At 32.1% G+C, this 14569-nt stretch overlaps 1 protein-coding gene across 1 annotated transcript in view; it reads right to left on the bottom strand.

Annotated features, from left to right (window-relative positions):
- Positions 1–293: 293 nt before the first annotated feature.
- The window catches only part of Hnrnpll (heterogeneous nuclear ribonucleoprotein L like), a 35614-nt gene continuing 21338 nt past the window's right edge, over positions 294–14569 (bottom strand). Inside the window, exons 7-13 of the mRNA XM_076833126.1 lie at positions 13651–13722; positions 9284–9501; positions 6558–6679; positions 5677–5878; positions 4848–4905; positions 4661–4759; positions 294–1351 (exon numbers count right to left, since the gene is read on the bottom strand). Of these exons, the coding sequence (XP_076689241.1) occupies positions 1296–1351; positions 4661–4759; positions 4848–4905; positions 5677–5878; positions 6558–6679; positions 9284–9501; positions 13651–13722 (827 nt within the window). The 3' untranslated portion in view covers positions 294–1295. The remainder of the gene's footprint in view (positions 1352–4660; positions 4760–4847; positions 4906–5676; positions 5879–6557; positions 6680–9283; positions 9502–13650; positions 13723–14569) is intronic.

Genomic DNA, 14569 nt, shown 5'->3' with positions numbered 1-14569 from the left:
TGTTAAAGTTAGAAACAAAAATTTTATATGAAGACCTAAATGGAACTTTTGTTTTCAAACTTGTCTCAAGATGATGACAAAACTGCTATTTCCAACTCTGGACTTCATAGTTGTTATAAATAACTGACATATTCTCCCTTCTTTAAAGATGAAAACAAAACGACTACATCGGTTTTCTATTATTAAAAAGTCATGAACTCAATAACAAGTGTGATATGGTCTTTTAATACCAAGTTTAGTCCTTAAATCTTACTTGCCTACATATGAGATTTGAAAAAAGAGAAAGAAACAGATTCAGTGGGAGAATGTTTAATAAATGGTGTTGAGACAAATAGCTATCTGTTTCAATTAAAAATAAAATTAGATCCTTAAATCTTGCACCATATATAAAAATACATATATTATGATGGATCAAAGAGTAAAAAATAAAAATGCAAATACCCCAAATTCTACACACAATTTTAGGGGGCTATAGTCTCTCTAAAGCCCACCCGTGGATCCTAGACTATTATATAGAAGAGGAATTGTTAACTAATTAACTTCTATTAAAATCTCAAACCAAACATTAGATGCATCTTCAAGATTAAATCACATGCAACAAATGAAGATTACACATTAACTCATTGTTATAACTTTATAAAATCTCCAAACTGGAACTAGAAACAGAAGCATGTCAATACAAATGAACAATGACTGAAAAAAAAAAAAAAATACACCAATTTAAATAAGTTTGAGTGCAGACTGTACAAGTGTATCCATGTCTATTATCTGTTAGCCTTTTAGAAATATAAAATCAGCTAAATCTGTAGTACTTAAAGGTCAACATGTGCAATGGTATTCTCAAACTTGATTAAAATAATAAATACAAGTCATGTTTAATATGAGTAACTGCAACATACTTAAACATCTAAACATATCATAGGAATTCTATATTAAAATGCAATACTTTCACCTGCATTAGTCTCATACACAATGGAAAAATACTTGCAGATAATTAGCATTAAGAATGCAAATATATTTTTACTGTGGAAGAAAAATTATAGTAATAAGGTTAGAAATCATATATTTGCATAATCTACAATGATGCTGTAGACAGTCTACATTATGATATTCTATCCTGAAATGAAAAACAATATTTCAGTTTACAACAAATTTACTCAAGGCAAAATATTTTATTACAGAACAAGATTTTAAAGTAAGCAAGGCAACATTAGATCAACCAGTTTTTTTTTAATGAAGTGTAGTTTTAAAACTGTAATAAAGATGAACATAAATTCTAACATGCTCTTCTCTTCTTATAAATGGGATGATGTAGAAAAACAAAGCTTCAAAGTATATGGATTGGATCCATCTGTAAAAATTTAAAAACCAAAGTTAATTCAATATCACATCTTGAATTAGCAGAGAAAATAAAGAAGGAAAATTTGTACTTGCTCATATTTACTAAAGCTCCATGAGGGACTGTACTTTGTTTATTGCTACATTCTTACTGTTCCAAGCATTAAGAAGGCACTGAATTCTTTTTTAGTAAATTAAAAGCTAAATATTCACAAGACACTTCAGAGGATAAAAAGATTAATAATTGTTACTGTTTCCAAGGAGTTAACAATCCATACAATATCTTGAATATCGCATGTAACTTTAAAACATTGTTAAAACTTTCTATCAAAAATTAAGCCTATTTAAAATTTTGTCACTAAATAAAAAATGATAGGAGGTATTTCTCTTATTTTTAACTTATTAAGGAAATTTTCAAATATACATGAAAATATATATTAGTTCCACAAATTTACCACGTAGCTTCAATAACTGTCAACATTTGGCAGTATTATTTCATCTACCTACCCCTCACTTGCACTTTTGGGGGCAGGCTATTTTTAAATACTACAAATATATATTTATTATTTATGTTTATAAAATATAAATATATATTTATATTTCAGTTTTTTACAGATCTTTATATAATTTATTTATATGCAGTGCTGTGAATCAAACCCAGTGCTTCACACATGCTAGGCAAGTGCTCTACTGCTAAGCCATAACCCCAGCCCCTTAAAAATATCTTAACATACATTATTCTACCCATAAACCCTTCAGTGTGTATTGTTTTTCATGTGTCTGTTGTTTTGTTTTGTGGTAGGGTCTCACTATACATATATATAGCCTAGGCTGGTCTCTTAACCCGTAAGTTCAAGTGATGCTCCCACTTCAAGCCTCACGATGGAATTACAGGTGTGTGCCACCATGCCCAGAAGCATGTAATGTTTTTCCTTAACTACCATTCATTACTATACCTAGTAATTTAATTTTCCCTGTTACTTTATTTTTTGATTTTATTATTTTTTTAAATACACAACTTTTATTTTTAAGAAGTGAAATTTTAATACCCTATTTAGACCCAGGATCAAAGTAAATTATACAGTACACAGTTTCAAAGTTAAATTTTTTTTTTTTTTTTTGTGATGCTAGGGATTGAACCCATGACCTTGTGCATGTGAGGCAAGCACTCTGCCAACTGAGCTACATTCCCAGCCCTTTAAATGTTCTTTACATAGCACCATTATGTTGACAATAAACAAAGAGAACAACAGTTTCACATGAAACAAATTAACACAATGGAATACCATTTTTTTCATCTATCATACTGATAAAATCCAATGGGTATTTTCACAGGCCACAGGTGTTAATGTACACAGGTACAGCCTTTCTAAAGAGCAACCTAGCAACATTTTATCAAAAATATAAACTTAAGGGGCTGGGGATGTAGCTTAGTGGTAGAGTGCTTGCCTAACATGTGCAAGGTCCTAGGCTCCATCCCAGTACTGCCAAAAAGTAATAATATTCCAAACTATCATTCATGGTTTATGTTTCACTATCATTCATATGTTTATGCTCTTATGAGGATTATAAAAATATAAATTTTAATGTCCCACATTAAAAAATTGTTCTATAAATACAAATTTAAAAGTGTCACTATAGCCAGGAGTGGTGGTGCACACCTGTAATCCTAGGGCTTGGGAAACTGAGGCAGGAGAATCACGAGTTCAAAGCCAGCCTCAGCAAAAGTGAGGTGCTAAGCAACTCAGTGAGACCCTGTCTCTGAACAAAAATACAAAATAGAGCTGGGGGGTGTGGCTCAGTGGTCAAGTGCGCCCCCACTGAGTTCAATCCCCACTGCAAAAAAAAAAAAAAAAAAAAAAAAAAAGTCACTGTAAGCATTCTTATTACCAACAGAAATAACTCTGCTTGTTTCACCAGAGTTTTTGTCAGTGGAGAGATGGGCAAAATAAAATGTGGTACATTGTCTATGAATAGCTATGCTGAAAATGTTTTTAAAAATTTAAAAAGCAGCATTGTATGTGCCAATAAAGAAGTAGCTCTAAGACATATTAAATGAAAACAGCAAAGCATAGAAAAGTTATATATAGAAGAACTATGTAAATTTTTTAAAAGTAAGATGTTATATGCTTAAGATGTTATATGCTGAAGAGGTAGAAGAAGGAGATCAATAAAACACTTTTATTTTGCACCTTTATGTACTGACTTTTCTAACATTACATTACTTTCCTTCAAAACAATCAACATGGATATGGAAGGCAGTCTCCCTGATGGCCCCAATGATCCCTACCTCATGGTATTCATACCCTTATATAGTCTCCTCCTAAATTGCACCATGGTCTGTGTGACCCAAAAGAATGCAAAATCAAATGATGGCAGGTCACTTTCAGCATGTAATTATTAAAAACAAAACCAAAAAACATCCAGAAAAACAAAACAAAAAACCCATACGTTTCCTCTTATCTCTCTTTCATCACTCACTCTGAGGGAGTTACCAAAAATGAGCTACCAAAAATAGGCCAATTATGGCTTCAATGGACCTGCAAACATGAATGAGCATAGAAGTGAATTTTTCAGCCCTTGTCAAGCCTTGAAATGACTGAAGACACTGACCTCCATTGTTGTCAATGTCATCTCCATTGACAACAATGGAGGTCAAGAGGATAGGAGCTATTCCCATATTTAACCATGAGACAAGTATCCAGGTGAAATAAAGCCAGATTATTAACCCTCAGAAAATTAAGATAATATGTCTGCTGTTTTAAGCTACTAAATTTTATGGTCATTTGTTGTACAGCAAGAAATAAATAAAACAGGGTTTAGTTGTGGGATTCTATGCCCCCGCCCCCTTTTACCTTATTTGTAGTTTCTCTGTTTTTAAGGGGGGAAAAAAACAAGCAAACAACATGGGATGGGGTAGTATGCATACATAATACCATATACAAGGTCTACTCCTTAGCACTGGGGAGCCAAAGGGCGCAGCAGATCAAACAACCCATTAAAAACATCTACTAAGTGTTACTTTAAAACTACTGGAGGGCTGGGGTTGTAGCTCAGTGGTAGAGCACTTGCCTCGCATGCGGGAGGCCCTGGGGTTTGGTCCCCAGTACTCCATAAAAATAAAGATTAAACAAACAAACAAACAAAAAAAACCTGGAGATATACCTCAGTTGGTAGAGTGCTTGTCTTGCAAACACAAGGCCCTGGGTTCAATCCCCAGCACCACAAAAAAATAAACAACAAAAAAAATACTGTCAATGTTTCTGAAGGTAATTCCCAATAAATAATTAGGATACACACACACATAAAGGAACGTACTTACTTGGGACTCTTATCTGGTAGTGATTAAGTGCAGTAAGGGCTTCCACTGCATCAGTTTTGCATTCCCATTCCAACAGCCCAGAAAGTGTTTTGGCAGAAGCTTAAATAAAAAAGGAACACAAATCCAGTTGTTATTTTCTTGTCATCAATTTATCCAGAAAACTTTAAAAGAAGGAATGTTCACTTACGTTTTGCATCAAACACTTTATATTTGATGAATGTAAGAACTTCATGGTCATTACACAACTGCCAAAGAAAGATAAAATTTCATTAAAAATACGGCCAGAATAATATCCCCCCCTTTTTTTGTGAGTTACTTAATTGCTCTGTAATTATTCTTTTCTTTCTTTTTTGTCTCTGAAGTCTTTATTCATTAATTCATCAGACTTTTATGACAACAATGGAGGTCAAGAGAATAGGAGCTACTCCAAGTTTGGGTAGGGAGCCCCTCCCCCCCTTTTAAAAAAATAATGAAATTCTATAAACTATGTAAATAACTTTTTTTGGTGGGGTATTGAGGGTTGAATTCAGGGGCACTCAACTACTGAGCCACATCCCCAGCCTTATTTTATATTTTATTCATGCTATACACTAAAACCACAGATTTGTTAATTGGAATATATATTATCCGAGTTGACTAGGATTTATCTAGTACCTAAGGTAGGGAAAAGAGTTACAGAAAATGTTTCCAAAGTATTTCTACAATAGGGAAGAAGTTAAGAATGTATAAAATGTTATGGGTGAGATTTAAGGTCATGATAAAATAACTTTCTGAATGCAGGAGTAAGAGTATCCCCTTTTAATTCTAACTTGCAAAAAGACTGAATCACAAATTAATAAAAGACTTAATCACAAATTCCTAATGGATCCCAGAAGAGTATAAAGGCCAAAGAATAAACTATATGTCAAATACCTCCCCAAAAAAGAAAAGAGACTTTAAAGTGAGGCTAAAATATGATATAAATTTAATGCCAGGAAATGGCAACATTCTACACACATTTGCATTTCAGTGCCTACCTTTGTGAAGGTCTCTTCTGTGACACACAATGGAACATTATAATAATGCAGCACACATGAGGGTGGTTGGATAATATTCTTAGAAGCTTGGCCAGCACTTGTAAAGCGGTTATTTTTGCTCATTGCAAAATCTTTGTAGCTACTTGTACCATCCTCCAGCTCAAATATCTGACTTGGAACAACTGAATGTTGTTTAGATACACTGAAGATTGGAAAGGAAAAAGATACATAATATACCTCGTTAGATAAAAAGCAACAGGTAGTATCAAAATGCTTGTATGTACAGCTATTTAAATATAGTACAGTCTTTGCTTGGTAGCCAGAAAATTGGTTCCAGAACCCCTCAAGGATAACAAAACCTGAGCATGCTCAAGTCCCCTATAAAAGATAGTGTAGTGTTTGCATATAACCTATGAACATTCTCCCATGTACTTTAAATCATCTCTAGATTACTAATACAGCATAAATAGTTGTTAGACTATATTTAGAGAAAACAATCTATATACATTCAGTGTAGACATAATTTTTTTCCCAGATATTTTCAATCTGTGATTGGCCAAATTAGTGGATACAAAATTGTATTAAAATCTCTCTTATAGTTTAGGCACCAATTTGGAAAGAAAATCTATTGATATACTTTCATATTAGGTAACTAACAAAAAAACTTGCCTATTTTAACATGTTCTTTCATGATCACAAAACTAAAAATTAGGATTGTAAACAGAATATGAATTATATAACCCTAAACTTGTCTAAAAGGATAATGTTACCACTGCTGCTAGTTTCATATGTGCTCTCTAAAATATTCTAAAGTTGAAATAAATGTCTCTAATAAAAGACAAGAATTTAAAAAAAATTTATCACTTAAGATAAATAATTACCAAACATTAAGTCTTTTCCCAAATAATTTGACATTATTAAGGTGTGTGACAGCTCTTTCTACAGCATACTCATCACCCATTTCTACCAGTGCTGTGCCAGGAATAGTCTTCATAAATTTTACCTGTAAATACAAAAATCCAAAAAGTGACCATTTAATTCCCTTTTACATAAGAGAATTTTAAAAAGATAGTATGATTTAATTGGTTAACCATTCAGCCATGAGACACCCTTAACTTTTATCAAAACCCAATAAAGTTGAAAACTGTAATTCTACTGTATAGCACAGTGAAGAGCACAGACTTATTTATTAATTCTGTGATTTGGGAACAATTCACTTAACTTGTCTGAACCACAAACTGTCCTATAAAATTAACATAATGGTAATATCTAGGACTCATTCTACACTCATCAATATTTATTCATTCAACAAATATCAACGTGTTCTTATAAGTACAGTGCTAGGTACTGGCAATTTAATGGTGAACACAATCTTCTTGAACCTAACAGTCTAGTAGGTAGATCAGAAATTTCAAAGCAAATAATAACTACGAACTATACGGAGTTCTGTTAAGGTAATAAACAAGATGCTATAAAATATAAAACGGCCTGAGATAGCATGGTCAATAGGATTTGCAACTTAAGAGCAGTTTAAAAAACAAACAGTATACTTGAGTTTTCATAACATCTTGGGCAGAGATCATACGTATGTCTCGGTATTCCAATTTTAGTATTTAATGTTGTAAAAACTGGGTGAAAGAAAATGTGATAAATATTTCAGCATAATGCCTAGTCCCTAAGAAGTCCCTAAATAATTAAGTACCACTAACATACATGATACCTTGAAAATACTTCTTTCTTACATGTCTACCTCAAGGGAATACCGAGAACCTATTTATAAGACATATTCAATTATCAGATTTATTTCCATTAGTTTATTAATGTTAATGTGACACAGTGTCTTTACACTACATCTGTACTTAGAAAAAATTTAGTAGCAATATTTTTCAGCTTATTTGAAATCATTCTTCTTGTGGACAAAATCCTCCCTTGATTTAATCCAATTATATATAAAAAAATCTAATAGTGACTAAGTGTATATACTTCTTACACTGGTAAATCTCCCCAAAAGAGTCAGGAAAAATTAACTATATCTAGGTCTTTAAAGGATTATGATACCTTGAGTATAATGTGTAATAATGTATCATTTTAATTTTAAAAATGTTTGAGGAGATGTGGAGTAAAAGATATTAGAATTGTCCAATAACTTGAGAAAAACTTAAATTTTATTCAAAAAAGCAATTTGGGTTTCTCAATCACAAAATTACTTCCCAACATAAAGACAAAGATCAATTAAAGATGTAGATTAAACTGCCTGAGTATGGTTGTCTACATAGCTGAAAAGCACAAACAGAAAAATAGTACTGTAATAAAATATAAAATACACATTAAGCCCATGGAAACATGCAGTTCCTAAACTTTAAAACAACCTGGTCTAAGAAAAATGTCTGTGAAAAAAAAAATCTAATCTATTCTTCCCAATGTTATTAAATCTACCCCATTATATAAGCAGTTATATAAGCAGAAATATCCAAAGTGCTGTCCCTCAGACCAAATGTGGAATTTTCTTTCTCTTCTATTTTTTAATATAATTAAATAATGAAGGAATCTGTTGTTTCAGAATTCAGAAGAGTTCCTTCCAGATCAAGGAGACTTGAGAATTAGTGAACTAAAAATAAAAACTAAGAGTACCAACTTTTCAAGTCATGCTCTCCTCCCACACACTTGTGACTCACACGCTTGTATTCTCTTTTCATTGTGAAAAGAACATTTAAAAAAAGAACAGACAGAAAACAGCATTACTACAGTATTAAAACATTCTATCAGAGTAGGTCAGTTTCCAATACTGATGGAGCACAATGTTCCCTGGAAGATACTCATACCATTGTTTAGGAAGTACATAAACCTTAGAATTCTCCCAAAATGCAAGACTTCTGCACAAGCTCTTTAGACATGTTTATATATACCTAGCTCTGTGAAAGTTAACTGCCCTTTTAAATTCTATAGTTCAACATGGTAAGTGCTAAAATTTCTTTGACGAGATCAAATATACAGATATAACTTGACTAATAACAGACCCATTGTTAAAATTGTTACTTATATCATTTAAATTGTTACTTATATCGTTTAAGCAAGCTTAGAAGTCTTATCAACACAGCAGACTAGAGAAAATCAGTTGTCTACCCTCATCATGTAATTGACTTGGAGCTGTAGCTTGCTACCACTTCACAGCATTATAAAAACAATATTATACTACATATCACTATCATGGGAAGAGATCAGAAATCAAAATTTGATGTACTATTTCTATTGAATGCATATCACTTTCACACCATCGTAAAGTTGAAAAGTCCTAAGTCAAGCACTATTAGTTGAGAACTATCCATAAAGGGTTTATGGCCAGAATATTCTAGTAGCTGATTAAATTACTGCTTTGAACTTCTATATTAGTTATTTAAAAAAATTTTTTTAGTACCAACAACTTATACTTATCATTTAGCAACAAAAAATAATTTCTGAAATTCATACATAATGGGCTTTTAGCTTGTGTGAGTCACTCCTGAAAAAGACTTGGATGCTTCTGATATAAGGAAAAGACATATTGAATGCCTCTTCAGAATGACTACTAAATACTCTAGCAAAGAAACTAACATAAAATGAAACTCACCTTTTCAATATTTCCATATAAGCAGAATAGGTTGAAGACTCTTGAACAATTCATTTTTAGTTGATGTAATCCACTAACCATTACAACTGAACCAGAGGGATTTCCTCCATGCATATAAGAAGAAGAAGCCTGTGGTAATGGATATGCAACAAGCTCAGGTGTATCTCGAGAGCCCATTCTGTAACGACTTGGTAAAGGCAACAGTGGACCATGGGATCCTAAAAAAATGACCAAAACAAAAACAAATAAAACACATACACATAGTTCCATTTGTAAATACTTCAATAGATGAACGTCAGATAAAACAAAAGGATGTTTTTTTTCCCGTTTTAGTGCTATAGATTGAACCCAGGGCCTCAGACATGCTAGGCAAGTGCTCTACCACTGAGCTATATTCCCCATCTCCCCAAAATAAACTCTAAATATTACCTAGTTTTACATACATCCAAAACCATAAAGTGTATGAGTAGGAATAAATAAACTGTGGGAAATTAATAAAATCTTCATTTGTATTGGATCCAATATATACTGATCTGTACCTATATACACAGGCTACCATTTTTAAAAATATAAATTTATACCCTAACAAATAATTATATAGGATTAGGCTCTGGGGTTGGGGGGAGCCAATGTAAAACTCTGGGCCACTGTAAGTAAATTATGCCTCAAATTTTAAAAATTGCCAATGTACTATAAAAAAAGTATATAGTAAAACCTAGAAAATAATCTCTATACAGATATAACAAAAAGAGCATCTTTAGTTCCATAAAAAGTTGTCTCCTTGAATACAATGCACAATAATGTACTTTCAGGTTAGTATTTTATTCTAATTTTGTTTTAGGAAACTAAAACCTGTTTGGCATCTAATATCGGTGTCTTATCATTCTACAACCTCCATTTTTTAAAAAACATCATCAAGAACCCAGCAGGAATTAATGTCTGAATATCTAAAACTGATGTCACAGAAACAGAAACATACAAACCTACATCCCAAACTAAGAATCCCTCAATAAGACTGAACTTGCTAACTTTGGTTTAAAACAATTATATCTTACTTTGCCATCTACAATTTTTTTTTTTTTAAATTTTCTTGTTACTTGAAGTAACAACAACAAAAACAAAAAACTAGAGTGTAAAATAGAATGAGTGTGTGTGGCGAAACAGTGATACTAAAAATTGGCATAGAGCACACTTACAGTAACAAGAGGCAGAATAACTCATAAGTACCAAGTAAGATAAAGACATGTAGCTTAGAAACATAAGCCTACATATCTTAGGTACTCCCGAGAAGTGATTATAGAAGCACAGTCTGGATATACGAAAAGATCCTCCTGATGTATTAAAAAAAAAAAAAAAAAAAAAAAAAAACTAATACAAAAACTCAAGTCCTTCCCTTGTTTCTCAAGAAAAGAATGTAATGCCACTGACTTTCATTCTTACTTAGAACTATTTATTGTCTACTAATTGAGTACTAAGATCTACAAAATTTGATATTCATAAAATGCTATTAGAGATTATGGTGAAGTTCAATTTTCAGTTATCCTAAATACAACTGCTATTTATAGCAACACAGCAACACTACTGAGCATACATATACAAATACAATGTGAATTTCTGCAACTTTGGAGAATACTTATCAATGCATCATCATCAGTGTTACCTTAAATTGTTCACTTTTTAAAACTGTTCTTACAAGTGATAGCTTATCAAAACAATTTAATATAGCTTGTGGTATATAAACTACTAGCTATTATACATATTTTGGCTTCTAACTCAAGATGGTTATACCATGGTTCAAATATCAATCATTCTTCTTCCTTTTGCAAAAGTATATATTCCTATTATATTGCCTCCCCTTCACTGCCATTTGTTTTACTCCTCACTATAATCAATAAATTTTCTTTTTCATGAAGTAGAAAAGACCTTCAATTGAAAACTTTACTCTGCTTAAGTTGGCTAAAATCTAAATACTTTGAGATCTACTGTTCTAGGTAACAACCAAAGTGAGTACAAGAGAATAAATCATGATTGTAATTATGACCTTGAGCCATCAGAATTAAAATTATGTTTGTTATCTACACTGTTTAAATTGTTACTTATATCGTTTAAACAAACTTAGAAGTCTTTAAAAAGCTTGCTATACTAAATATATATCAGGTATTTAAAAAATCCACTTACGTGAGGAAATGCTATATAAACAGCATTACTAACATTTTGAAGGCATTTCTCATTTTTCAAAACTTTAAAAAAATCTTCAGTCCAGGAACCACATCAAAAGATGCTAGCAATTAATATACAAACTTTTCTTGGGCTCATAGTAAATATATCGATATTCACTTTTTCTAATGTTTAAGTATAAACTTCTAATCTATTCATCTCATAGGGCTAGACTTCCCAAATTGAAAAGATTTAAAGAATTGTGACAACATAGATTTTATATTGCTATAATAAACCAATGAATATGCTTAATCTAATGAAACCTATGAGTCTTGACTCAATTTTTTCTACTTTCTCCTTCTTTTTGACTATTACAGGAAAAGCCACTCATGATGTGACCCCAAAATGCAAACAAAGCTCTTCTGCTCTTCTCTTGGCTAAAGGGATGCAGTTAAGATCCACAAAATTTGTAAAAATTTTTATCGGTACCACTCATCCATTTCTTCCTACTTCCTCATCTTACTTCTTCTCTACCACTTTTTATTCAGACTCTGTTTCCTCTTTTATACTCCTAGGAGATTAGAACAAATTAACTTCAGAGTTCAATGCCTTAATAGACACAGCTCAGAATGGATGCCCTGACACAACCATTCCCCCTCAGGACTCTCCAGAACCTCAATGATCTCTATTTAACAACTTGTCATTCCAAAAAATTTTGCCCTTCTCTTTATATAAGCCTACATTTTAAAATTTACTCCCACATACAATAAATCAGGACATGAAATTATCAAAGAATTTCACAGTAGGCTGTTTTTTAAAATAAAAGGCTCTTGTAGGGCATGTAATATGTTGTTTATATAATTTTTCAGTAAAACATTTTGTAAAGAAACAAACTTGAAAACCTATACTATGAAAATAATCAGTTTTAACACTCCACAGTAAAGTTCCTTTTCCTTCATTTATTCTTTCAGTTTTTCTAGTCCCCTTTGGCAAAACATTCAGCCAATTTTTAGCTTTCAGCTGACTGCCATTGACATATTTAACTTTACAACTATTCTACAAACTAGTAATTAGCAATTTTTGTAACCTTCCATTACGCAAAGAACAACAGGCTCTCAGCCAAGTTTTTCTTTACTGCAGGACCAGAACCACTCAGACAACCATATTTAATATTAATTCTGTTAGACAACAACTAATAAAAATGATTAAGGAACACACTCACTAAAACTTGTACTAAGACTTCCATTCTGTGACATACTATTTTGACATATAGCAGATCATTTCAACTTTCTGTGCCATATAGACTACTAGGGAACCTTGAACATAAATATATCACACATGATAAGGAATAATAAAGCTCACACCTTCACACCTAAGAATTGTCATTAAATCAAATACATAAGCAATTTGAAAACATTCAGTACAACAGACATCAGGAGTTTCTCAATGAAAAATCCCAAGAGTACTATTCAGCAATTTATATTTCCTCTCACTTTGTCTTGTATTTCAGCTGTAATGCACAGAATAGGCAGGGGCAAAATAACTACCACTAAAAACTAAAAAAATACATGAAAACAATTTATATCAAGTTAAGTCTTATCAATAGCAATCTGCAACATCTACATGGAAGAACAACAGTTTGAAGCCTAATTTAAAAAAAAAAAAGATTATTATTCTAGGTTTCATAATCTTAATTATCAACACAGCAAACAAGAGCTGAGAAGTTTTAAAAGGGGAATTAAAACTTAAGCAAACCCAAATACCAACAACAGAACTAAGAATCTAAACAGAAGCAAGCTTTGTCTTTGACAAATACCCCATTCTTTCGCCTCTATTACTCAAAATTCCTCTTTGCTCATAACTATCTAAGAAAATAAACCTACTGATCAATATTCCTTTTTGGTCCTCTTTCAGATCAAAGCCCATTACAAATCAAAATCAAACCAAACAAAATATAATGGCAAACAGTTTTCAATCCCCAACCAATAGCTCTCAATTTATCTCAATGACTATTTGGTATATTAATATCCTAAGAAAACAAGGGATTTGGGACAACTTCTTGGGAGTACATTTTAAGGAACTGATCCCATATAAATCAAATCAGATGAGCAGGAAAAATTCAGAGACAAGAAATGTGCCATTCTTCATCAGAAATGCAAAAATTCTAATAGTTCATCTGTACTACCCTCCTTCTGCCTTGACAAACTTACCATAGCCATCATGTCTAAACGAAGAAGGGTGTTCTCCCAAAATGGCTTGTCTCTGGCGACCCTTTCCTCTATCTGACACAAAAGTAGAAACATGGTTTTAACAATTTTGATCCAAGTACTTCACAGAGTTCTCACATGGGAAACACCCACTCAAAACATCCATTATACTTCATAAAAGAAAATGTGACTCCTGGTTAACTTTAAACATCCATTCATATCCAATTTAAATACAAACACCAAAAGTTTAAGAAAATAATTCTATCTAACAAATTCCACTTAACTTGAAAATATCTTTTTGGCAAATGCCAAATACAATCACACTTCAAATTTAAGGGAAGAATAGATACTTTGCAGAAAATGAATGTACACAATGCTAGAGGTTGACACTGTACAGAAGGTTTTACCAATACATGTCTTTAAAACAAGCTTTAAGTGCAGTACTTTTGAAAGACAGTACCTGAATCATACTATTAGCTTCAACAGCAACACATTTTCAAAGTGGGCTTCTTTCAAGAAGTTTCAGCATAAGCCAACAACAACCTGTATTACATGGTTTCACAATCAGTAAACACAGAGTATTTTATATGTATATACACATATTTACAAACACCTACTGACTTGAGAGCTGAAAATTTTCACGTCACTGACTCATATTATCTCATAGATAGGTCATTGTCTATAGACCTTAACACCAGGCAGAACTATGAGCAACCCCCAAACTTTTAAGTATGCCAAGATAAAACTAACCAAGGGGGCTACATTATTGGATGAGAATACTACAATACTCTAAAGGATAATTTTTATTCTAGCTACATTTTCAGGAAAGGCATGCCAATTTCCCCAAATCTCGAGGCATCAATAAAAAAATTAGTTGTTGAGGTTTCTAAAACAGCACTTCCTATCTTAAATAGAGAAATTA

This window comes from Callospermophilus lateralis, chromosome 14, assembly GCF_048772815.1.
Source record: "Callospermophilus lateralis isolate mCalLat2 chromosome 14, mCalLat2.hap1, whole genome shotgun sequence".
NCBI lineage: Eukaryota > Metazoa > Chordata > Mammalia > Rodentia > Sciuridae > Callospermophilus > Callospermophilus lateralis.
This window is presented reverse-complemented; position numbering and strand designations above follow the sequence as displayed.